General features: G+C 37.9%; 1 protein-coding gene across 2 annotated transcripts in view; it reads left to right on the top strand.

The window, feature by feature from the left end:
• Positions 1-25,058, top strand: part of STPG2 (sperm tail PG-rich repeat containing 2) — a 422,672-nt gene that overhangs the window by 166,953 nt on the left and 230,661 nt on the right. For both annotated transcript variants that reach the window (XM_054688086.1, XM_054688085.1), the window contains exon 10: positions 24,843-24,935. In XM_054688086.1, coding sequence (XP_054544061.1) covers positions 24,843-24,935 — 93 coding nt within the window. The remainder of the gene's footprint in view (positions 1-24,842; positions 24,936-25,058) is intronic.

The following is a 25,058-nucleotide window of genomic DNA, read 5'->3' as shown; positions in this document are numbered from 1 at the left end:
CTTTGCCCATTTTTTAATTGGTCATTTGTTTCCTTGTTGTTGGATTGTGTAAGTAATTTGTAAATATTGGAAATAAACTCTGTCAGATTTGTGGTAGCAGATATTTTTTTTCCTTTTTTGTAGGATGCTTTTTTGTTTTTAATCATGGTTTCTTTTGAGGTGCAAAAACTAAAGCTTGATACAGTCCCACTTGTGTATTTTTGTTTCTATTGTTTCCCTTGTTGCTCAAGTTGTGTTCCCAAATATGTCTTTGTGGTGGATGTCCTACAGTTTCTTCCCTATATTTTCTTTCAAGTACTTTGTACTTTCAGTTTTATGTCCAAATCTTTACTCCATTTTCAATGAATTTTTGTGCATGGTGTTAAATGTGGTTCCTGCTTTACATTTTGGCATGTGGCTATCCATGTTTCCCCGCATCATTTATTAAAAAGGCTGTATTTTCTCCTCTTTGTGGTCTTAATTACTTTGTTGAAGATTAGCTTTCATATTTATATGGATTTTTTGGGGGGCTTTCAATTTTTCTATTGGTCTGAGTTTCTTTCGTTGTCCAAGTGCCACAGTTTTTTTTTTTTAAGATTTATTTATTTATGCATACAAGAACTGGGGTATAGGCCAGAGGGGGGCAGTGAGAGGATTCACTGGTGATAGAGTGGGGAACAGAACAGGCAGACTGACTGAAATACATTGCTGAAGGGAGCAGCGGGCAAGACAGGAGAGGTCTGCTGCGCCATGTGAGTCACTGCTTCTGATAGCTTCATAGTGCTGACACTTAACCCCTTGTGCCACCAAGGAGGCCCGCCACACTGTTTTTGATTACTGTTTCTGTGTAATATTATTTGAAATCAGGAAGTGTGATGCCAACGTATTTCTTCCTTTCTCTGAAGATTTTTTTAGCCATGTGGGACCCTTTGGTGGATGTATATAAATTTGATAATTGTTTTATTTCCTTTAAAAAAAGTCATTGATATTTTGATAGATTAAATATGTAAATTGATTTGTTTAATATGGCCATTTTAATGATGTTCTTTCTACCCATGAGCACCAGGTACCTTTCCATCTCTCTTTTTTTTTTTCATTATTAAAGTCTTTACCTCCTTTGTTAGGTTTATTCCTAGGAATTTCATTCTTTTTGGTGTGATTGTAGATGAAACAGTATTGCTTATTTTCTTTTCTTCAAATACATTGCATATAGAAATGCCACTGATTTTTGTGTTCAGATTTTGTCTTCTTCCACCTTACTGTACTCATTTATTATTTCTAGAAGTATTTTGGTAGAATCTTTTGATTTCTCCAAGTATATTAGCATGTGATCCACTTGTATTGATAATTTCACTTCTGCTGTTCCAATATGGATTCCTTTTTTTTTTTCTTTTTCTTATTTAATTCCTTCAGCTAGGAGTTCCATGATGTTTTTGAATATCAATAGTGACAGTGGACATCCCTGACTTGTACTTTATCTTTGTGGCAGTGCTTTCAGATTTTCACCATTGCATATGATATTGATTGTAGGTCTCTAATATACATAACTTTTATAATTTTAGACAGTTTCCAATTATTCCCATTTTGTGGAGGGGTTTTGTCATAAATGGGTTTTGGATGTTATCAAATGCTTTTTTGGCATCTATTGGGAGGATATGTGGTTTGTCTTCCTTTTTGTTCATCTATTGTGTGACATTGATTGATTGATTTATGTATGTTGAACTGTCTTTTCATTCCTGGGGTGAAGCCTACTTGATCGTGGTAGATGATTCTCTTGATATGTTGTTATATGTGTTTTGCTAGGATTTTGTTGAGAATTTTTGCATCAATATGTATTAGGGATTTTGGTCTATATATATTTTTTGTACTTTGTTTTCTATGGTTTTCTCATCAAGGTGATATTGGCTTTATCGAATGTATTGGGGAGATCCCCTAATTCTTCAGTTTTTTGGAGGAGTCTGTATAGGGTAGGTGTTAAATATTCTGTATAAGTTTGATGAAAATATTCTGTATAAGTTTAGTGAAATATTCTGTATAATTCACTGATGAAAACTTCTAGCCCTGAACTTTTGATCTTAGGAGGATTTTTATTACTCTTTCAATTTCAGCACTTGTGGTTGTAATGTGTAAACTGCTTATTTCATCCTGGTTCAATGTTGGGAGGTTATATGAGTCTATGGATTTGTTCATTTCTTCTAGGTTTTCTGATTTATTTTCACAGAGACTTTTATGATAGGTTCTTATGATCCTGTGTTTTTGTGTAATTTCAACTCTTCATTTTCTGATTCTGTTGATACAGGTTTTTACCTTTGCTTTTTAAACTTAGCTAATGGCTTGTCAATTTTGTTTATTTTTTCAAATATTCTATTGTTTTCACGATCATTTGGAATGTGTATTTTGTTTTCTATTTCATTTATCTCTGCTCTATTTTTTAGTATTTCTTGCCTTTTACTGTTTTTTTTTTTTGTTTTGTTGTTGCTGTTCTTTTTCTAGTTTATTCAGTTGCAGAGTTAGATTGTTAAGTTGGATTTTTTTTTTTTTTTAACTTGGGTCTTTATTGCTATGAACTTCTAGCATAGTACTGCTTTCAAAAGCATACCATAGGGTTTGGTAGCTTGTCTCTGTTTTCATTAATCTCTACTTTTTTTCTATCTATTCTTTGTTTTGTTGATACATATTTTGGTTTGTTCCAGGATTTCTTTAATTTCTATGAAATTGTGTTCTATGAAAATACTTGATGTAATTTCTATTTTATTATATTTTGTGGTTTGTTTAATGTCACAGTATATGATCTATTCTTAAAAATGTTCCATGGCAATGGGGAAGAAAGTTATTCATTGCTTTTAGGATGGAAAACTCTGTAAATATCCAGTAAATCTATCTGATTAATACTTCATTTAAGACCTTTATTTCTTTGTTAATTTTCTGATCTGGATGATCTGTCCTTTTGTATCATTATTTTCTTTGAAATCCCTAACAACTGTATTTTTGTTGATGTGTTGTTTTAGGTCTTTTAATAGTTGCTTTGTATAACTAGCAGCTCCTACATTCACAACATAAATATTAATAAGAGTTATAGCTTCTTTGAGTTGTCCCTTTGCTCATTACATGGTGTCAGTCTTTGTACCTGATTTCATTTTTAAGTTGATCATTTAGCTTATTGGATATAAGAATAGGAGTTCCTGACTTATTCTCTAAGTTATTAGCATGGATAACCTTATTAGAGCAATTTACTTTTAGTTTGTTTTTATCTTTTGTCTATCCATGGGCCTCTTGTAAACACAGTTTTGATGGCTGGAATTTTTTCACACACATTGTTAACCTATGTCCATTATTGATTATTTATTTTTTATGTTTTATTTTTCTATTGTTTCTTTTCCCCTTTGTTTCTCTCCGCAATTTCTGTATGACTTTCCTTAGTATTTCTATGAATTTCTTTGATTCTCTGTCTGCAGATGTCTAGTCTGGATTTTTGGTTAGTGGTTAAAACAGGGTTTACTTGAATTCCTATCTTTTGGTCTTTTATAAGCTGGGGACTACTCTCTGACATTTAACTATACAGGCTAAGATGTTATTTGAAAGATTTAACAGTTCCATAAGATATAATTTTGATTTTTCTCTTTGAAAGTGATAGAACCTATGTTCTTTTGAGTGACTAGGTGGGGCTAATATGAAGAAAAGAATGGAGAGGCACCAACTTCAGCATTTAGTGGAGTGAGGAACATAGTTAAAGATGTAGTATGTGAGGAATAGATTTTAAGTAGATTAATAATCTTCAAAAATGACAAAGGGAGAGATATCTATTTTATCATATATTAAATTCTGAAATATTATATATATTGTTCTCATAAATGAAAACAATGAAGTATGTAGAATTTGTAAAATAAATTCAGACCCCTGTGTGTATACAAAGAATGTTACTGCTGGTTATACCATTTAGTTTATTATATTAATACAAATTGGTACATTGTATGATAAGTCGGAAATACTATAATATAAATATTAATTAGTTCCTAATCAAAATTGTATTTCATAATTTTTTCAGTTCACTTTATTATATTTTTAAATTTTATTGACTAACATTGGTTTACAATGTTATATGTGATTCAGAGGTTTAGGATCACACCTATTCATATGAATGTCATCACACCACACTTCCAAAAAGGCACCCATAGTCCCCCACTGTATTTCATTAACCCATTTCCACATTTGCATCTACACTTCCCCTACCCTCTGGCAGACTTCATTCTAGAAATAGATTTATGGGGTTTGTTTTTGGTTTGGTATTGTGTGACATTTTGTTTTGTTTCTCTATATTCCTCATATAAATGAACACCCTATATTTGTCTTTCTTCTGATTTATTTATTTATTTATTTTTAAAGATATATTTACTTATACATACAAGAACTTGGGTACAGGCCAGAGGTGTGGGGGGTGAGAGGATTCACCAGCGATGAAAAGGGGAACAAAACAGGTGGATTAACTGAAATACACTACTGAGGGGAGCAGTGAGTGAGATGGGAGAAGTCTGCTGCACCCTGTGGGTAGCTCCTTGGCCTGGGATCATACTTGTGCTGCTATGGCTGCTAATAGCTTCATAGGTTGTGTCTTAACCCCTTGCACCACCAAGGAGACCCCTTTTCTAATTTATTTTGCTTAGCATTATTCCCTCCAGTTCTATCCATGTCGTTCCAAATGACAAAAGTTCATCTTTATATCTCTCAGTAGTTTTCCATTTTTTATTTTTTAAATTTTTTTATTTTTTAAAATTTTTTAAAAGATTTATTTATTCATTTACACAGGAACTGGGGTACAGTCCAGATGTGTGGGAGGGCAAGAGCCTTCACCAGAGACAGAGTGGGGAACAGAACAGGCTGACTAACGAAGTACACTGCTGAGGGGAGCAGCAGGCGTGACAGGAGAGGTCTGCTGTGCCATGTGGGACCCTCGCTGGTCAGCTGGGATCAAACCCTCAATGCAGAGGCTGCAGACAGCTTCACAGTGTGGCGTTCAACCACCTGTGCCACCAGGGGAGGTCCTTATCCACATATTCTTAATACACTCATCTGGACTGGGTTTGTGTCCATATATTGATAGTGTAAATATTGCCAAACTGTGTAGGGGTATGTATATTCCTTTAAGTTAGTGTTTTGCTTTCTTTCAGTAGATACCTAGGTGTGGAATTGCTGGATCATTATGTAGACCTAGCTTATATTTTGAGAAACTCCACACTGTTTTTCACAAAGGCTGACCAGGTTATATCTCCACCAACAATGTATGATGATTCCTATTTCTCCGCCTCCTTGTGAACACTTGTCATTTCTGGCCACTTCAGTATGGGTCATTCACACAAGTGTGAGATAATGTCTCATTGTGGCTTTGGTTTGCATTTCTGAGATGATAAATGATGTGTAATTTTTCATGTGCCTCTTGGCCATCTGAGGTCTATTTACCTGTTTTTTTTTTTTTGTTGTTGTTGTTTTTGATTGGGTTATTTGTTTTCTTTTTGTTGAGTTGTTTGTACTTTTTATAGATATTGGTATTTGCCTTTTTTATATGAATGATGTGAAGACATAATTGAATCTTATGTCATGAAGTGTTTTCCTATGTTGTCTTCTATGTATTTTGTGGTTTCAGGTCTTACATCCAAGTCTTTTACCCATATGAGTTAGTTTGTGTATGGTGTGAGATAGTGGTCTAGTTTCCTATTTTTGCATGTGGCTGTCATAAAACTAATTACTGAAGCGTCTGCCTTTCTCCAATGTGCACTCTTGGCTCCTTTGTCAAAAATTAGCTGTCCATAGAGGTGTGGGTTTATTTCTGAAGTCTCAATTCTATTCATTGGTCTGTGTATCTATTTTCAGTGTTTTCATTAATATAGATTTAAGTTTGGGTGTGTGATGATACCATTCCTCATTTTTATCATTTTGGTTTTTTTTTTTTGTGTGTGTGTGTGGTATCATGTGAATTTCAGTTATGTTTGTTATATTTATTTGAAGATTGTCATTAAAATTTTGATAGTTATTGCATTGAAATTATATATTACTTTGTGTAATATGAAAATTTTAATAATATTAATTCATCCAATCTATGTACAGGCAATACCTATTTTTACTTTATAATGTCCTTACTTCTTTTAATAATACCTTATAGTTTTCTTTATGTAGGTCTTTCACCTCTTGGTAATTTTGTTCCTATGTATATACCTTTTTTTAAAGATTGATTTATTTATGTATACAAGAACAGGGGTACAGGTCAGAGGTGTGGAGGGTGAGAGGATTTGCCGGAGACAGAATGGGGAACAGAACGGGCAGATTGAAGTACACTGCTGAGGGGAGCAGTGGGTGAGTCAGGAGAGGTCTGCTGCACCATGTGGTTAGCTCCCTGGCTGGGTATGGAACTCATGCTGCAGTGGCTGTGGATAGCTTCATAGATTGCGTCTTAACCCCTTGTGCCTCCAGGGAGGCCCAATGTATACAATTCTTTTTTTTTAAATTAATTAATTTATTTGTATAAGCACTGGGTACAGTCAGAAGCATGGGAGGGTGAGAGAATTCACCAGAGCCAGAGCAGGGAGCAGAACAGACAGACTGACGAAATACACTGCTGAGGGGAGCAGCAGGCAGCAGGACAGATCTGTGCGCCACGTGGGACCCTTGTCTGGCAGCTGGGGATCGAACTGGCACTGCAGAGGCTGTGGGCAGCTTTGCAACCCACAGCTCAACCGCTGCACCACCGGGGAGGCCCTGTATACAATTCTTGATGCATTTGTAAAGGGGATGTTTTCTTTATTTCTTCCTTTTATATTTCATTGTTAGTGTGCAGAATAGCCACTGATTTTTCCTTATTTATCATTCAATTTGCTTTTTAAGTCAAATCTTTTGGGCTTTCTATGTATATTATAATGTCATCTGCAAACACTGATAGTTTTACTACTTTTCAATTTAGGTTCCCTTTATTTATTTTTCTTGCCTGTTTTGTCTACCTATGGCTTCTCATACCGTGTTGGATAGTTAATTTGAAAGTGGCTATCCTTGTCTTCTGCCAGGTTATAGAGGAAAGGTGCATTTTATCTAATGTAGGTATGACTGTACATAAATTTTTGGCACCCCATTTGCTTGTAGGGTTGTTTTCCTACTTTATAGTTTGAGCATACGTTTATCTTTGGAGATTGATGGGTCTGATGGAGACAGAAGAAAGTTGGGTTTTCTTATTTGATCCCAGCTGGAAACTGTGCCTTTTGATTGGTGTGCTCCATTCAATTACATTTATGGTGATTATTGATATATGAGGATTTACTACTGCCGTTTTGTCTTCAGTTTTCTGATTCTATTTCACCCTGTTCAGGGTTTCGTGGATTTTCTTCCCTTTTTTTCAGATAGGAGAGCCCGTTTCAACATTTCTAGTAAGGAGCATCTAGTGGTGGCAAACTTATGAACTTCTGTTTTTCTTGAAAAACCTTTATTTCTCCCTTATATCTGAAGAATTGTCTTGCAGGATAAGGATGGTTTATTGTATGATTTTTACTATTTTGAATACATCATTCCAATCTTTCTTTGTCTCAGATCAATCTAACATAATCTTGATGGGAATTCCTTTATTTTATTACCTGCTTTCCCCCCTAAACAATTCCCCCTTTCAATATTGCTTCATTGTCTTAAACTTTTGGTAGTTTCATGACTTTTTGATGTGTGTTAGTGTAGGTGTCATTACAATTAGATTACCAGGTGTTCTTTAGCTTCACAGATTTTGTATATTTTGTTCCTTCTCTAGATCTGGGAAGTTTTCCTTTATTAGTTCTTTGCATAAGTCGTCTTTTCCCTTGTGTTTCTTTTCCACTTCTGCGATACCAATCATCCCTATCTTGCCTTTCCTAATGTAGTGAGTAGTTTTTGAAGTGCTTCTTCATTTTTTCCTTCTATTTATATTTTGTTTTCCACATGAACCCTTTTTTTTAAAGATTTATTTTTATTTATTTATATAAGCACTGTGTATAGTCAGAAGCACGGGAGGGTGAGAGAATTCACCAGAGCCAGAGCGGGGAGCAGAGCAGGCGGAAGGACCGAAGTACACTGCTGAAGGGAGCAGTGGGAGGCAGGAGAGGTCTGCGCGCCATGTGGGACCCTCCTCTGGTGGCCAGGGAGCAGCTGGGAATTGAACTGGCGCTGCAGAGGCTGCGGTCTGCTTCGCAACCCAGCGCTCAACCGCTGCGCCAGTGGGGAGGCCCCTGCACCTGAACCCTTTGTTTATTAACATCCATGGGGTGAGATGGGTACCACTTCTGACTCCCTGCACTGGCAACAAACTGGTTTGTCCTTTGTTCTATAGATTGTGTTCATTGGGGAATCTAGCAGTTAATGTGTATATATATATATGTGTGTATATGTGTGTGTGTATATATACATATACATACATACACAGACACACACACACACACACACATATATATATATATATATATATATATATATATATGCTAGATATATATATGCTAGGGGCTGGCCCAGTGATTGCACAAAAGAGAGAGATAGGTTATTCTTCTCTACTCTGGGGTTAGTCCAGAAACCTTTTTCCTAGTGTCTCATCTAACCTCTAAAACTATAATGAGTGATATATCCACAGTGCCCAGACAGTTCACTAGGCCTAGGTGAACACCTCTTCCCACTCCCCATTATGGCATAAAAAAATGGATTACTTGGCTCTGCAGGTTTTTGTCATTGGGTGTCTTACAGTTTCTAGCTACACATGCTGAGAGCCATTCTAGAGGTCATGCACAGTGGGAGGAGAAGGTGATTCTCTCTACTTTGTAAGATAGTCCAGGATCCGTGTGCACAGAAGTTTTTCAGCAATATCTCAGTGCCTTCACTATTCTGCTTCAACATGGAAGCACCAAAAATTATGCTGTATTTAGAAGAAACCACCCCCAATTCCCCAAGGCAGGAACAAATAACCTTGGATTCCTTTGCTCCAAAATTTATGCTCGCTGAGACTATTCACAGTTTTCTGGCTGTACACAGTGGGGTCCAGCCTGAAGGTCACGTGGGAGCAGGGTGTGTATGCCTCATACAGCTTCCAAAACTAATACAGGAGCCCCTTCAACAAAAAGCTGCATATGCTACAGGGCAACACAGAGGAAATGGGGGTGACCTGGGTGGAACTTAGGAACACAGAAAATACCAAAAATCAGACATGCATAGAGAAATAAAAAAAATGTTTATTTATAAGGGGAGAGAGAGGACGGAGGAGAAAGGGAAAGAAAGAGAGGGAGAGGAGAGGGAGAGGAGAGAGGAGAGAGAGAGAGAGAGAGAGAGAGAGAGAGAGAGAGTGATTAAGGTGAATGTGGTAGCTAAATTATACACCTACTTCCCAGCAGCACACCCTAACCCCCATTCAAGAAATAAGGTTATTGGCATGCTGGGAGTTGTAGTGTTCAACACTTGAGAATTCAAGGATATGGAGCTTGGGGTGGAGTCTAGAAAGATGTCAGGGAATGGAGTTTGTTTATGATGTCATTCCCTGGCTTGGTGTTTGCTCTGTACTATTCCCCTAACAATTTTACACCTTTCATTTTTGTCACCCTTACTCTGGAGATGACATACTGTAGAGTGTACTCTTGAATGTGGCTTAGAACACGGTTTAGCTATGGTTACAGTGTATTAAAATAGCAGTCAATAGGCTTTGTCCATCCATAGCCAGTTAGGCAAAGTTCTTCATTCCTAGAAAATAGTCAGTTGGTCCAAGGAATGATAAAAACAAGAGCAAACTAGAGACATAGGTCAAATAAAGAACAAACAGATATAAGATAAACTGAGAGGAAAATAAAAACCAAGAATAAAATCTCAAAAATCGTTAGGAGAGACTAGTCTTAAGATAATTCTCCCTACCTTCATCCCAATTTTCTTTTTTTTTTTAAAGATTTATTTATTTGTGCACACAAGAGCTGGGGTACAGGCCAGAGATGGGGGGGGAGTGAGAAGATTCATCAGAGACAAAGTGGGGAACAGAACAGGAAGATGTACTGAAATACACTGCTGAAGGGAGCAGTGGATGAGACAGGAGAGGTCTGCTTTGCCATGTGGGTAGCTCCCTGGCCAGCTGGGGATTGAGCTTGTGCTGCAGTCTCTGAAGATTGCTTCATAGTGTGGTGATTAACCCCTTGCGCCACCAGGGAAGCCCCAATCCCAATTCTCTTAAATAATATAGCAAAAATGATTTTGCAACCTACATTTTTCACTATTTTAGTATAAACTCATAAGTCAGATAAACCAAGTAGAATATTTGTTGTCTTTGTTTGAACTTCCCATAAGTAATCTTAGACTGAACACTCAATTTTCATCTTGTATAGGCCTCAGGGGCACGATGCCATCATTAGGTCTCACCAAAGAGTTTTTTACTTTTTGAGGTTATACAGACTTTAATTTTTGGGTTCTCTAGATCTGCCTGTAGAGGTAAGCTTCTCCTCCTTCCTTGGAGGCCTCTGGAAACATACAGGCACATTACCAGGATCTCTTCTTGATTCTGCTCAATTTCAACTCCCAAGACTTCTCAATTAAACACTTGGTAATGAACCATGTTTTCAATTTTCTATTTAAAGGAGACAAAATTTCTGATTGAATTTATCCAGGTAGACACTTTATAATGAGTATAAGAATACTTATTTCCAGTTTTCCATAATATGATGATATCAAGGAGAGCGAAAATATAATTTAGTTCTGTTCACAAGAATACAGTTTATCATTGTTGTAGGCCATATTAAGCTAAATGAAAAAATATTCTTGAATCAAAAAATAAAAAAGAAACATAAAACATAAAAACTATATTTTCAAACAAAATCTCATTAAAATTCTGTTCATATTCAGTAGCCCATTTTTAGCCTATGTAGAAAACTCTCAATCACGTATTCTGTCAATTGCCATGGGCATAAAAATATTGTCATATTGTCAATAAAAAATTCTGGCAAAAATTAAATCTTTAAAATAAATAAAATTATGGATATGATAATAACATAATTGACAAGGAGACTTTTTCAACATTTTAATTTTCAACATTCCCAAACAAGAAAAGAATTGGTAAGTGATATTATATCAGGACATATCAGACTTTTAAGAATTTCAAATAATTTCTACAACTCTGATATTGATATATGCAAAAGTTTAACACTTTTCTCAAGTAACAATACTTCCCATTAAATTCCAGTTTCCCTGATAAGTACCAAATAGATCAAGAATGTCTAATGTTTTAGGAAATTTATTGGAATTCTGTATAATTTCTTCTGATCAAAAAAAGACTACATTTTTTTTTCTATTTTAGATATCTGTGGAAGTTTTGTACTAAAGCTTAGAAAAGAGCACCATTTGAAAACCCAGTAGTTACTATCAAAGCTCCAATCAGATTCATTTGGCCCAATTTTGTTAGATTGATCCCATTTTCTTTATATTATCTTTCTGGAAGTAACAATTTTTCCTTCATCAAACCATGTTATTTTAATTCTCAGTTAGAAAACTTAATTTTCAAAAGCCTCTAATTTCCCAACACTTGTTTTACCTGATGCTTAATGAAAGACTCAAGCAGTTCATCTTAGGTTGCCTCTTATGTGTGGCATCAACCCAATACTAAAGACACAGATAGGCAAAAAATAAAAAATAAATAAAAAAAAATAAAATAAAAAAGGGCCTCCCTGGTGGCATGGGAGGTGGTTGAACTCCACACTGTGAGGCTGTCCGCAGCTCTGCAGAGCAATTCAATCCCGGCCAGCCAGCGAGAATCCCACATGGTGCAGCAGATCTCTCCTGTCTCGCCCGTGGCTCCCCTCAGCAGTGTATTTCCTCAGTCTGCCTGTGCTGTTCCCTGCTCTGTCTCTGGTGAATCCTCTCACCCTCCTGCACATCTGGCCTGTACTCCAGTTCTTGTATAAATAAATTTTTTAAAAAACAGCACATTATATTGAATATACAACTTTATAGATATGCATGTTTCAAACAAACTCATTAAATTCCAAATTAGTTCCCATAAACCAAAAATTATCCTAGACTATGCTTCCTAGATGCATTCAAACCAATTCTCATTATTTTCCTGAACTCAAAATCTATATAGGTGCCATATAAATAAAGGTGTATATATACATTTTTTCTCCTCTAGAGGCTAGAGAAGAAGAGGTTAGACCCAAAGGGAAAGGCATGCAGACATACAGCACATAGACAAAGATAGTCCCTTTAGTATATTTAACCCATATGACTATCTTATGAAAGTTCAGTTTTGCTCATATTGGACAAGACTCAGATCTGTCTCCCTGATTCTTTTTTGGGAAAAATTCTAGTTTCTGAGTCTAGATTCCTTTCATCACTTCTTGCTGGAAAGGTAGTTTTACTTACATTGCAGTAGCCAGACTTTGTATTAACCTGAGTCATACATTTACCTGTAAAGAGATCAACAATGGAAAAATTCAAATGGAAACATAACAACAACAACAACAACTACAACAACAACAACAACAAAACACAAGTGAGAAACATCAATGTCTTGTTACAACATGTGGTGGCCGGATGAAAAATCACTCAGAGTCCATGTCTAGGATGATGAGAAGCCTAGAGGGACTACACTAAAAGAGTGCAGTCCAGCTCCAAGAGAAGCCTCATTTTTATTAAGAATCAGACAGAAAATAAAAAAGATCAAAGAAGCAAGCAGCAAATGGGGAATGCACAAGTATGTGGGATACGTAACCAGCTGGCCCCAGCCAAGGTTGGGAAATAAGAAGAGTTAAGAAAGTCTCAGTGTTTATCCTACTTTAACCAATATACCTACTGCTGTTTCTGCACATGCTGTTTTCAGAATGTATAGATCCTCACACCAGGACTTTTGCCCTGAGAGGTTCCCTATCTCAAACTTTTCCCTGTTTCTGTACATGCACTCCAGTCAGCTAAGGGACTGACAAAGATATACAAGGAACTCACAGGACTCAACAAAAACAAAATAATAATCCTGTCAAGAAATGGGCAGAAGAACTTAAAAGACATTTCTCCAAAGAGGAAATGCAAGTGGCCAACAGCCAACAGGCATATAATAAAATGGTCAACATCCCTTATAGTCAGGGAAATGCAAATCAAAACCACAATGAGATACCACCTTACACCAGTTCGAATGGCACATATCAAAAAAACAAGCAACAATAAATGTTGGTGAGGATGTGGTGAAAAAGGAACTTTCCCACATTGCTGGTGGGACTGCAAACTGGTCCAACAACTATGGAAAGCTGTCTGGAGGTTCCTCAACCTAGTAAAATGGAGCTATCCAGCAATCCTACAACTAGGCATCTACCCAAAGGACACAAAAACATTGACTCAAAAGAACACCTGTACACCTATGTTTATTGTGGCACTATTTACAATAGGTAAAACCTGGAAACAACCTAAATGCCCAAAAATAGATGACTGGATCCAGAAGATGTGGTACATATACACGATGGAATATTATTCAGCAATCAGAAAAGATAAACTCATGCCATTCACTGCAATGTGGATGGAACTAGAAGGAATTATGCTCAATGAAATAAGCCAGAAGGAAAAAGAAATACATTGGATGGTTTCACTTATAGCAGGAATATAGGGGAACCCAATAAAACATCAGTGTAAAACAATAATAACAGTACACAACACCACAAAGCAAAAACGGACAATTATTAATCAGAGACCTCCTGCAGGGAAGGAGGAGGGAGAAGGATCAGAGGGAGGGAGTGAGGGAGGACCACAGGGGACTAAGGTGATGGTGTGCGTGTGCATTGGTGAAGGAAACTCTATGGGAGTACACCTGAGGGGCTGGGGGAGGGAAGCAAATATTGTTTAAAAATGAGCAATGAAGTAAAAAATGAAAAATATATTGAAAAAAATAAGTCAAGCCAGAAGGAAAAAAAAAAGAAAAAAAAAGAAAGATTATGTTTTGATTGTCAACATTGTAATTCTGAACTAAACTAGTGCCTTCATAGAGATTGAATGTTATTGTTTCTGCTGTTTTCTGATATTCATGGCAAAGCTTCCCAGAAATCAGAATTCAATTAAAAATTTGTTAGTCTGTCATTTGGTTGATAGAAGGAAATTTTTTGGAACCTCAACAGAGCTCCTGAGACACTCCACAAGATTTCTCCCTTTCCTTTTGGGAAAGGCATTAGATGAATTTGTCCTATTTGGCTTACCTAGTGAAGTAAAACTAGAAGGAAAGCATTGTCACTTGGGAAAAGGGTAACACTTTGACATGCACAGAAATGTTCACATTGATTTTCTAAAATATGTATACAAACACTCAAAACCTGATATGTATGTAAATTGTCAATGGTGATTGTTGCCTTGAAATATTGTGTCATACAGAAATTGTTTCTGGAGAAAATAGGGAGAAAAGGCCTCAACAGATTCCTATTGATGGAACTGTTGAGAATAAAAATTTCCTACAAAGAACTAAATAGACCTGTAAATACACCTGATTTTTACTTTTCTTTGACATAATACTGGTATTTTTTTTTTGCATTTTGTTATGAATTCATGAAGTTTTCTTTTTTTGAGTGACCAGGATTTGTAGCAATGTTGTATTTTTTTTCCAGCAAAGCTACTGTGTTCACATTTTCTCTCTCCTTGATACCAATATAGCATGAAAATAGTGGTAGTAGTTTTTTTTAACTACTTATCTCAGAGTCTATTTTTGTATAACTTCCATAGGGATTTTGGCTGCTTAAACTAAAACATTTGGACATGAGTGTCATTGTGTGGCTTTGAATGGAATCTTCCAGGAAGTTGAAACAGAATTGAACCAAGAAGAGGAGAATCTGTGGCTTTGTCTGTAGGTTCTGAAGACCTCCAACGGAGGTGAGGAAGCTGCCTCTATGGGCAGCCTGGACAATCCGGAAAAAGAAAAAGCCTGGTACCCTCAAGAAGAGAAGGCAAGGTGGAGTCTGATGAGACCAACTTTGTTCTTGGAGCTTACATGGACCAGATGTCAAGAGTTTGCTCTGATCCTTTATGGAGTATTCCAACAAAGCCAACTAAATTGCTGTTTAGTTATTCTACCCTGTGATTTTATGCAAAAAATAGGTAATATGGTTTAAAAATAGATTTGGTTTGCAAACTTTTGCTATGCTGTTGAAACAATTTGGGATCAAGGTTGAGAGAACCTGTTTTTGCATAAGATGAATCAATTTTAATATTTTCCTTGTGATTTGATATCTTTGCTGTTTTATTTTGGCTAATGCCTCCAGATTTTTTTTTTTTTTTTTGGCTTGGACTGATAAACTTTCCCAGGAATAGAGTACTTTTGCTTTCCACAATGGATAATACCTGGAGAGACTGGTTTGCTTTCCAATGGGAACCCTGAGAAAAATTTTCATCTGCAACTGTACCCCAGCATCCATACATTTGATCTTTAACACCATGGAAATGTGTTAAAGGGGGAATTTTTAGGGGGAAAGAATGTCCTGAGCTAATTCCATATAGGGTTTGTGGATGCCACCCCACTCCATCAAGACACCAGGAACTACAAATCCCAGGATCCCCAAAGGGAAATTGTGAGGACCTAAGGGCAGAGTTAAGCAGCCATTTTCTCTGTTTGTAAATAAAAACCAGCCATGTTAGTGGGGTTGGGCACACTTGGCTCATGCTCTTGGCCAGGCAGGTTTGGTCTCGGCAGGTCATTTGGGATTCCATGTCGGTGGAATGGGTGGGACACATTTACAAATTTATCTCCCTCTTTCCTTCCTGAGTTGTACATTTCCTCATTTTCCTTCCCTTGTAAATAAACCATTTGTTAACCTTTAAAAAAAATAAGGATATTAGATTTTCCTGAAAAAAATCAATATATGGAGAGAACATTATATATAAACATCAAAAGCAACTTCCTCCCAGCCTCCCCCATGAGATAAAACACTTGCTAAAGTCATCTTTTGGTATGGCAGATTTCTGCTGTCCTACAATATCTCCTGATTCTTTCAAATACACACATCCTACAATTTTACATACAGAGTTGTTTCCATTTGTTACATTTATATTTACCCCTTAAAACATTAATTTTTCAAAGGAAATTTGGGAAACTACTTAGGTAATGATAAAAGGAGCAAATTTAAATAGAGTTACCAATTGCAGTTTCAGTTTCTCCTAGGTGCAGAATCTTCACTCTAATAGATCTAAAATTCAACTAGTAAAGCCATTTTTTTCTGCTGGAATATTTTTTTTTTCTAAACTTCTAAGATACCCAAAATCTGAGAGCCCAGTAATTGCTATCTCACTTCTTCACATATATTCCTCAGGCAAGTTTATCTTCATACAGCCATTTCTACCTCAGGCCATTGGGCATACTTATTTTGGTATTTTCCAGAAAACCTTGAGACCAACTCAACCATCCTTATTGGACACCATGAGCCAGTACTAATACAAACACATTAAAACTGAATAAAAATAGCCCATTTAAAAAAAAAGTTAATAGGGAGGAAAAGTGGCAGGTCCCTGCGAGAACTGGGACACGGAAGATAAATGGGTGACTCTGGCAAGAAAGTTGCCATGAAAGAGGACGAGAAGGGAAGCGAGCTCAGAACCCTGCTACCCTCTCCCACCCAAAAAGTCTGCACTCTCGGACGAACGGAAAAGAGGAAAACAAACAAACAAAAACAACCAACAAGAACAAACTACACATCAAGCGGGACTGGGAGTGGAAAGGAATTATTTCAGGCATCGCACCCTGTGAACTGGAACTGTGGAGAAAAGGCAGGAATCACCACGGAGATGAGCAAACTGCTCAGGGCACCATTAGAGGAAGATAAGTACTCTGGGGAGACCTACAAAATAGCCCAAGGCCAGCCAGTAAGCTTGTGTGGAAAAGAGGCACACTCAAAAAGCATACCCGGATTGCAGATTGTGGCTACCCAGGTCCCCGCGCCTGCGACCTAGTCTTGCAGGGAGATGCGCGGGAGCCCTCATTTAGGTGAATGTCCCTCACTGAGTAATCAGAAACCAGGTACCTGGACCTGGGAGCAGGGTGCAAAAGGCGCCATTTCTGCGGACACTAAACTGGGCTACAGCCGTGTCCTGGATCTGAGGGCTTTGGGACTGAGACCTGGGGCACGAAATTTGGGGTGTGGGATCTCCACGACGGCGGGGCACAGGGCAGACACAGCACCCCCATGCCGGTGAGGCTCTTCACGCCACTCCCACTCTGTTCCCCTAGACCCATGGGGGGGGGGTGCGGAACCAGTTCTGGAAGGACACTAGGAAAGATCTCTGGCGCCACCAAGTGACCAGAAAAAATAATCAACATCCTGATAGTTGGAAACCAGGGATCCCCAAAACACCCTCAGGCTCTGAGAGAGGGTTGGCCACACAAACAGGGGTAAGGAGGGAAGTAAGGCATGGAGCAAGACCCCATCCTGGAACTGAGAGCCAGGAGCACAATCGGGGCATGGGATGCACCAGAACAGTGGGCACTGCACAGGGTGACAGCTGGCGTTTTGGATCTGATAGTCCTGGAATGGAGACCTAGAGTGCAGAAGTCAGGGCACAGGATCCATACAGCTGAGGGCATAGCACCGGGTGAACACAGGGCAGACACAGCAATCAACTGGAATAAGAGCCCCTTTGTTGAGGTGCTCCCCTCTGGTCTCCCCTCCATTTCTCAGAGAACCACTGGAAAAAAGCAGAGGTCAGCAAGTTCACATCTCTGACGCAAGCTCTTGACCAGAACAAAATCACCAACTAGCTGATTCCCTGTTGGAACTGAGTAAATACAAAGAGAGGAAACTGTAAGGGACAGCGCCCAGCAACACAGCATCCACACCCTGGTGAAGTTTTGGCCTACCAGTGTTGGTCTCAGTTTGGTAAACAGTTTCTGGCACCCCTAAAGGAGCACTCCAAAGAGATTTCTGCCAAACCTCTAGCCAGGCTTACAGAGAAAAAATGGGAGAAAACACATATAAATAGGATTACAAATGAAAGAAGAGAAATCACAACAGACTCAGTAGAAATCAAAAGAATAATCAGAGATTACTATGAACACTTATATGCAAATAAATTCAACAACCTGGAAGAGATGGACAAATTCCTAGAATGATATATTCATCCAAAGCTGGACAAAGAAGAAATAGAACAACCAAATAGACCCTTACAATCAGTTAAATTGAGGCAGTCATCAAAGCATTCCCCAAAAACAAAAGCCCAGGCCCAGACGGCTTCACAAATGAATCTTACCAAATGTTCAGCAGTGAATTAGTGTCTATCCTGCACAAACTTTCAAAAAATTGAAAAAGAAGGAATACTACTAAATACGTTCTACAAAGCCAACATTACAGTAATACCAAAACCAAACAAAGACAGCACAGAAAAAATTACAGGCCAATCTACCTAATGAGCACTGATGCAAAAATCCTCAACAAAATCCGTGCCAACAGAATCCAACAATGCATCAAAGGAATAGTACACCACGATTTAAGTGGGATTCATCCAAGGGGCACAAGGTTGGTTAAGCATACAAAAATCGATAAGTGTAATCCAACACATCAACAAAAAGAAAAATAAAAACCATGTGATCATATCAATAGATGCTGAGAAAGCATTTGACATAGTCCAACATCCATTTATCATGAAGGCCCTTGAAATTCTCGGGATAGAAGGAACATACCTTAACATGATAAAAGCCATATAAGACAAACCCACTGCCAAGGATGTCCTCTCTCACCACCACTCCTCAATATAATACTGGAGGTCATAGCCAGGGCAATAAGACAAGAGAAAGACATACAAGGAATACAAATAGGGAAAAAAGAAGTAAAACTGTCATTATTTGCAGATGATATGATAATATACATACAGAACGCAAAAAACTCCACAGAAAAACTACTCAAAATAATCAACCAGTGCAGTACAGTAGCACATTACAAATTCAACACACAAAAATCATTATACTTCCTGTACATAATCAATCAGAAGAAGAAATCAAGAAAACCATCCCTTTTATAATTGAAACTCAAAAAATCAAATACTAGAGAATAAAACCTAACAAAAGAGGTGGAAGACCTATACAAAGAAAATTATAAAGCACTTTTAAAAGAAATAGAAGAAGGGCCTCCCCGGTGGCGCAGAGGTTCAGCGCTGGGATGCGAAGCTGCCCGCGGCCTCTGCAGCACCGGCTCGATCCCTGGCTGCTCCCTGGCCACCGGAGGAGGGTCCCACATGGCGCGCAGACCTCTCCTGCCGCCCGCTGCTCCCCTCAGCAGTGTACTTCAGTCCTTCTGCCTGCTCTGCTCCCTGCTCTGGCTCTGGTGAATTCTCTCACCCTCCCGCGCTTCTGACTGTACCCAGTGCATGTAAAACAAAACAAACAAAGAAACAAACAAATAAATAAATAAAACATGCCTCTATAAAAAAAAAAAATTAAAAAAAAAAGAAATAGAAGAAGACACAAAGAAATGGAAAGACATCCCCTACTCATGGATTGGAAGAATCAACATTATTAAAATGGCCATCCTTCCAAAAGCAATATACACATTCAATGCTATTCCAATAAAAATCCCAATAACATTCTTCAAAGAAATAGAACAAATACTGATGAAATTCATATGGAAGCACAAAAAAAAAAAAAAAACATGAATGGCCAAAGCCCTACCAATGAAAAAAAAGGAGAAAGGAGGTATCACACTTCCAAACTTCAAGCTATGCTACAAAGCCATAATAATTAAAACAGTTTGGTATTGGAACAAAGACAGACACACAGACCAATGGAACTGAATAGAGAGCCCAGAAATAAAGCCACACTTATATGAACAATGAATCTTTGACAAAGGAGCAAAGAATATGCAATGGAACACGGACAGTTTGTTCAATAAATGGTGCTGGGAAAACTGGACCTCCACATACAAAAAAATGAAACTAGACCACTACCTCTCACAATGCACAAAAATCAACTCAAAATGGATAAAATAACTGGACATAAGACCTGAAACCATAAAATATATAAAAGAAAATATAGGTAAAACACTAGAAGACATACATCTCAGAAACATCTTTAAAGACTCATCATCCAAAGCAGTGATAGTGAAGGCAAAGATAAACACCTGGGATTGCATCAAACTGAAAAGCTTCTGTACAGCCAAAGAGACATTAACCAAAACAGAGAGACACCCAACTGATTGGGAAAAAAATCTTTGCACTCCATTCAACTGATAAGGGACTGATCACAAAGATATACAAAGAATTCACAGGGCTCAACAAAAAACAAAATAAACAATCCAGTCAAGAAATGGGCAGAAGAACTCAAAAGACATTTCTCCAAAGAGGAAATGTAAATGGGCAATAGGCATAAGCAAAAATGTTCAACATCCCTTATCATCAGGGAAATGTAAATCAAAACCACATTGAGATACCACCTTACACCAGTTAGAGTGGTGCATATCAAAAAACAACAAATCTTGGGGAGGATACGATGAAAAAGGAACTCCCCCACGTTGCTGGTGGGACTGAAAACTGGTCCAACCACTGTGGAAAGCTGTCTGGAGGTTCCTCAGTCTACTAAAAATTGAGCTACCATATGGACCCGGCAACTCCATTCCTAGGGATCTACCCAAAGGACACAAAAACGGTGATTCAAAAGAACACCTGTACACCTATGTTTATTGTGGCACTATTTACAATAGGTAAAACTTGGAAACAACCCAAATGCCCAAAAATAGATGACTGGATCCAGAAGATGTGGTATATATACACATGGAATATTATTCAGCAATCAAAAAAGAAAAACTCATGCCATTTGCAGCGATGTAGATGGAACTAGAAGGAATTATGCTCAGTGAAATAATCCAGGAGGAAAAAGGAAAATATTGGATGGTTTCACTTATAAAAGGAATATAGTGGAACCAAATAAGACATCAGTGTAAAAAAAAAATAATAACAGTACAAAACACAGCAAAGCAAAAACAGACAATTCTCAACCAGAGACATACTTCAGGGGAAGAGGAGGGAGGAAGGAGAGGGGGAGGGAGGGAGGAGCACAGGGGACTGTGGTGATGGTGCACGGGTGCCTTGGGGAAGGAAATTCTATGGGGACTCAATCTGAGGGGTGGGGGGAAGCAAATATTGTCTAAAAAATGTAAAAAATGATAAATGTTAAAATAAAATAAAATAAATTTGAATGACAAAAAACTGAATAAAATATTAATGCCCAATAGAATGATTCTCAAGACAATGTGCTTTAAATTAAACCATTAGATTTTCAAATAGTTTTTATTAACCAAAAATTAAAATAAAAAAACTCTTAAAATATTTTGTTATTTTTCATTATATTAGAATTTATATAGGTGCTATTTACAAGCCAATTATATATGAATTAATGCTAACATTGTCATGCACAGGCAAGAGACACAAAGATAAAAACAGAGCTATCTCTTAATTTTCATCAAAATTTTTGGCCATGTGTACTAATTTTAATTTCAGATTGATTGAGACCCTGACTCTCTAACTCTTCATATGAATACCTACTCTAGACTCCCATTTATCTCCTATAGTCCCTCCTTGCTTCTTCATTTATCCAAATCTGGCAGTAAGTCCCTCCCCTCTCCCCTGACACTTGGCTGCATCCTCTGACTCCTTGTGATATTGTCTTGCTTCCAATTTGGGATACTTTCCAGTATATCTCTTGCTACAGTAAACACACTGATTTTTTCATAAATGTATACTTCTACTTCCTCTCCACTTACCTTATCTCTTCCTCTCAAACCCTGTCCTCCTTTCTCTCTCTAGGAATACTGTGAAATCCCTAGCCCCACCTCCTTTGTTCTCAGGATTTTTCTTGGTGCTCAAAGTTGCTGCTAGTAAAGCTAAAATGTATAATGAGGCAGGGGGCCTCTCACCTGGACAAGTCTTGGTATAAGGATATCTGCTGAAAACAACAGGAAGATATATGGCCAGATTAGCATAATCAACTAGACCACCTTGACAAGAAGTCAAGTGTCAACAGGATAAGATGTTTTGATCAGCAGCAACAATGGAGGCCCCCAGGGAACAGTCCCTATCCACTGTCCCCTAGCTTGTGCCAGACTATTATTTATCCTCAGTGCACATCCCCACCATGCACATTCCTCCAAACATTCCCCCACCTACTTGCCCATCTTCCCTAAATCTGATACCAAATAAATGTGAGACTTGCCATGGGGAAGGTGCTACATCTCCAGAGATGTGAGCCCCTGTAGGTCTCTCTCTCACCACTTGGATTTTGAGTTATATTTCCTCCATCCCATGCTGCTCCCAATGCAGCTATCCCATGAGGTGACAGAATACAGCTACAGACTTAGCCCTCCTTTCTTCTAAATTCTATATACACCAATTGGCAAGGACTCAGCTGTATTGCATTTTCTACTGTGGTTAATTTCCTCCTTATATCCAGAGTATTATGACAAATTGTTTTTTTTTTTAAAGATTTATTTATTTATGTATACAAGAACTGGGGTACAAGCCAGAGGTGTGGGAGGTGAGATGATTCACCAGAGACAGTGTGGGAAACAGAACAAGCAGATTGACTGAAGTACACTGCTGACGAGAGCAGCGGGCAAGTCAGGAGAGGTCTGCTGTGCCATGTGGATAGCTCCCGGGCTGTCCTGGGGATCAAACTCATGCTGCAGAGGCTGCAGACGGCTTCACAGTGCTGCGCTCAACTCCTTGCGCCAACAGGGAGTCCCCACGGCAAATTGTTATGTTCATCTTCTGTGAATTTTTTTGAACATACGGATTCATCTTTGTGTAACTGTTAGAAGTTTGTATTATTCTTTGAAAAAATTCAGACCTCATGGGATTTTCACTGAAGCTTTAGTGTCTTACCAAATCTCTTTTACTTAGGCATTATCTTCCTCACTCTACTAAGAACCTCTGATTGTGTTCTGGTCTTTCCATTCCCCAATTTATAGTTAGAGCTACAATTGGAATGATGTCTTCCATTTCTAAGGTTTCTCATCATCTTAGTGGAGATGATGAGACCCTTTTTTTTTTTTCCAAAGATTTATTTATACAAGCACTGGGTACAGTCAGAAGCGCGGGAGGGAGAAAGAATTCACCAGAGCCAGAGCAGGGAACAGAACAGGCAGACTGACGAAATACACTGCTGAGGGGAGCAGCAGGTGCGGCAGCATAGGTCTGTTGCGCCATGCGAGACCCTCTGCGGCAGACGGGGATCGAACCGGCACTGCAGAGGCTGTGGGCAGCTTCGCAGCACAGCGCTGAACCACTGTGCCTCCAGGGGAGGCCCTCTTCACTAACCTTTCATAAAACTATTCTTCACTCATTTGACATTAATAACATTTGTAATATATATTGTATGTCTATCCAGGTGGGCCAATGGAAAGCAAAGATGATGTTCACAAATTAGTCATCATTTAGGGTTCTGCCACTAATGAGGGATTGCATTTCCAATTCAGGAGGTTCCCAGTAGAAAAAGGAATATATGACCAATAAAGTCTGGCAGATTTCCCCTGTTTATTAAATTCATTCGCTGGAAATTTGTGAAGAGGGTAGCTTCTTTGTTGAAATTGGTTTTGGTCTAGGAAAAGTGGAAACTAGTCTTATACTAGTCTAGTCTGATTCTGCAGGTGGTGGTGGTGGGAGGCCTGCAGAGCCATTGCAGCCTCCTCAAGAGAGGCACTGACCCTTTGAAAGGGATTCTCATTTTGGAGTTCAAAATCTCCAATAAAGGTTGGTTGTCCTCCTCCTCATTACTTTTTCTACTATCAAGGTAAGGGTAAGGCTGCTTTGTTCTTTTTTTTGTAGGATCAAATGACTTTCTGTTTTCTAAATCTAGTTTATGAAGGACAACCACAATTTGTCCAAGTATTCTCTTGTTGATGTAGAAAGCTCCCCTCCTCTTGATCTAAAAACAAAGAAAAATTCCTAAGTTGGTGGTTGAAACCAAGTCCTATACAAATGCCCACTATACCTGCCATGAGACTAAAATAAACTTCCATACATCTGACTTAGGAGATTGCCCAGAGCAAAGAAGCTTAAAGAAAAATATGAATAAGGAGAACTTAAAGTTTGAACCATGTATATATTAAACAGACACAGTGGGAACTTTACTGAATTGAAAGTGAGCTCCTCTAATTAGACACTGTAAAACAAAAATCCATTCATATATGTCCCTAAGTTGTAACACACCTCTGGTGATCAATGTGAGGAAGCTGCCTTTGGACTGGTCAACCATGGGTGTTATGGCCCCATGTTAAGTGCCAAGCTGTTATAGGGCAATTCTGAGGGAAATGTGAGTGACCTAGATAGAATCCACACCTGCATTCTTAAGAACACAGGATAAGACCCAAAGCAGAAGTGTACAGAGAAATAATAAAAAAAAAGTTTATTTACAAGGGGAGAAGGGGAGTGATAAAAGGGGGAAGATGTGGGGGGGGGAAGAGAGAGAGAGAGAGAGAGCAATTGTGTGAGAAATAAAGATTCATTAGCCATTACTTGGCTGAATGCAATCTACCGCAAATTAAAATTTTAGATTACTAATTTACATCTTTGATAGATATAAGGTGTATGGTAATTAAGATAGTATGAATCATTTTGCTAAGAAAATGCATTAATACACATAGTCAAGTTAAATAGTTATTGTTAATATAATTTTGTTAATTAATAATTATTAACAAATAATGTTATATTAAGTGGCCATTTTAAAATCTTAATGGATAAGAATTTTATTTCTGTTTCCCATTTAAAACTTTTTTATGAACATGTCTATCTCTATTTAATGACAGAACAATATTGATGAGCTTCATCACAAACTTATTATATACAATGCCATTTATTGATAAGTAAAAACATATTCCTTTTACCCCTTCTTTCAACATACTTTTTGTAATTCACAGGTCAGCAGAATTTCTGATGAACTACCTAACTTGACTAACCAATATGCTGCTTTCCTGTCAACAACAGAAAGAAATACTAAGTTGTCAGATATGGTAAGAAGACTCCTCTCTCAGACTATTTGTAATAGGAATCTTGCAGGTGACTGCATAACAAACATCATAGTTGATCAGGGGGAGGTACCTGGTGGCCTGCGGCTGTAACATCTTTGATTAGTA

The sequence above is a fragment of the Talpa occidentalis genome, unplaced genomic scaffold (genome assembly GCF_014898055.3).
Source record: "Talpa occidentalis isolate TD23 unplaced genomic scaffold, MPIMG_talOcc4v2.1 talOcc4.6, whole genome shotgun sequence".
Classification (NCBI taxonomy): Eukaryota; Metazoa; Chordata; class Mammalia; order Eulipotyphla; family Talpidae; genus Talpa; species Talpa occidentalis.
The sequence above is the reverse complement of the archived record's forward strand: the minus strand, read 5'-3'. Positions and strand labels throughout refer to the sequence as shown.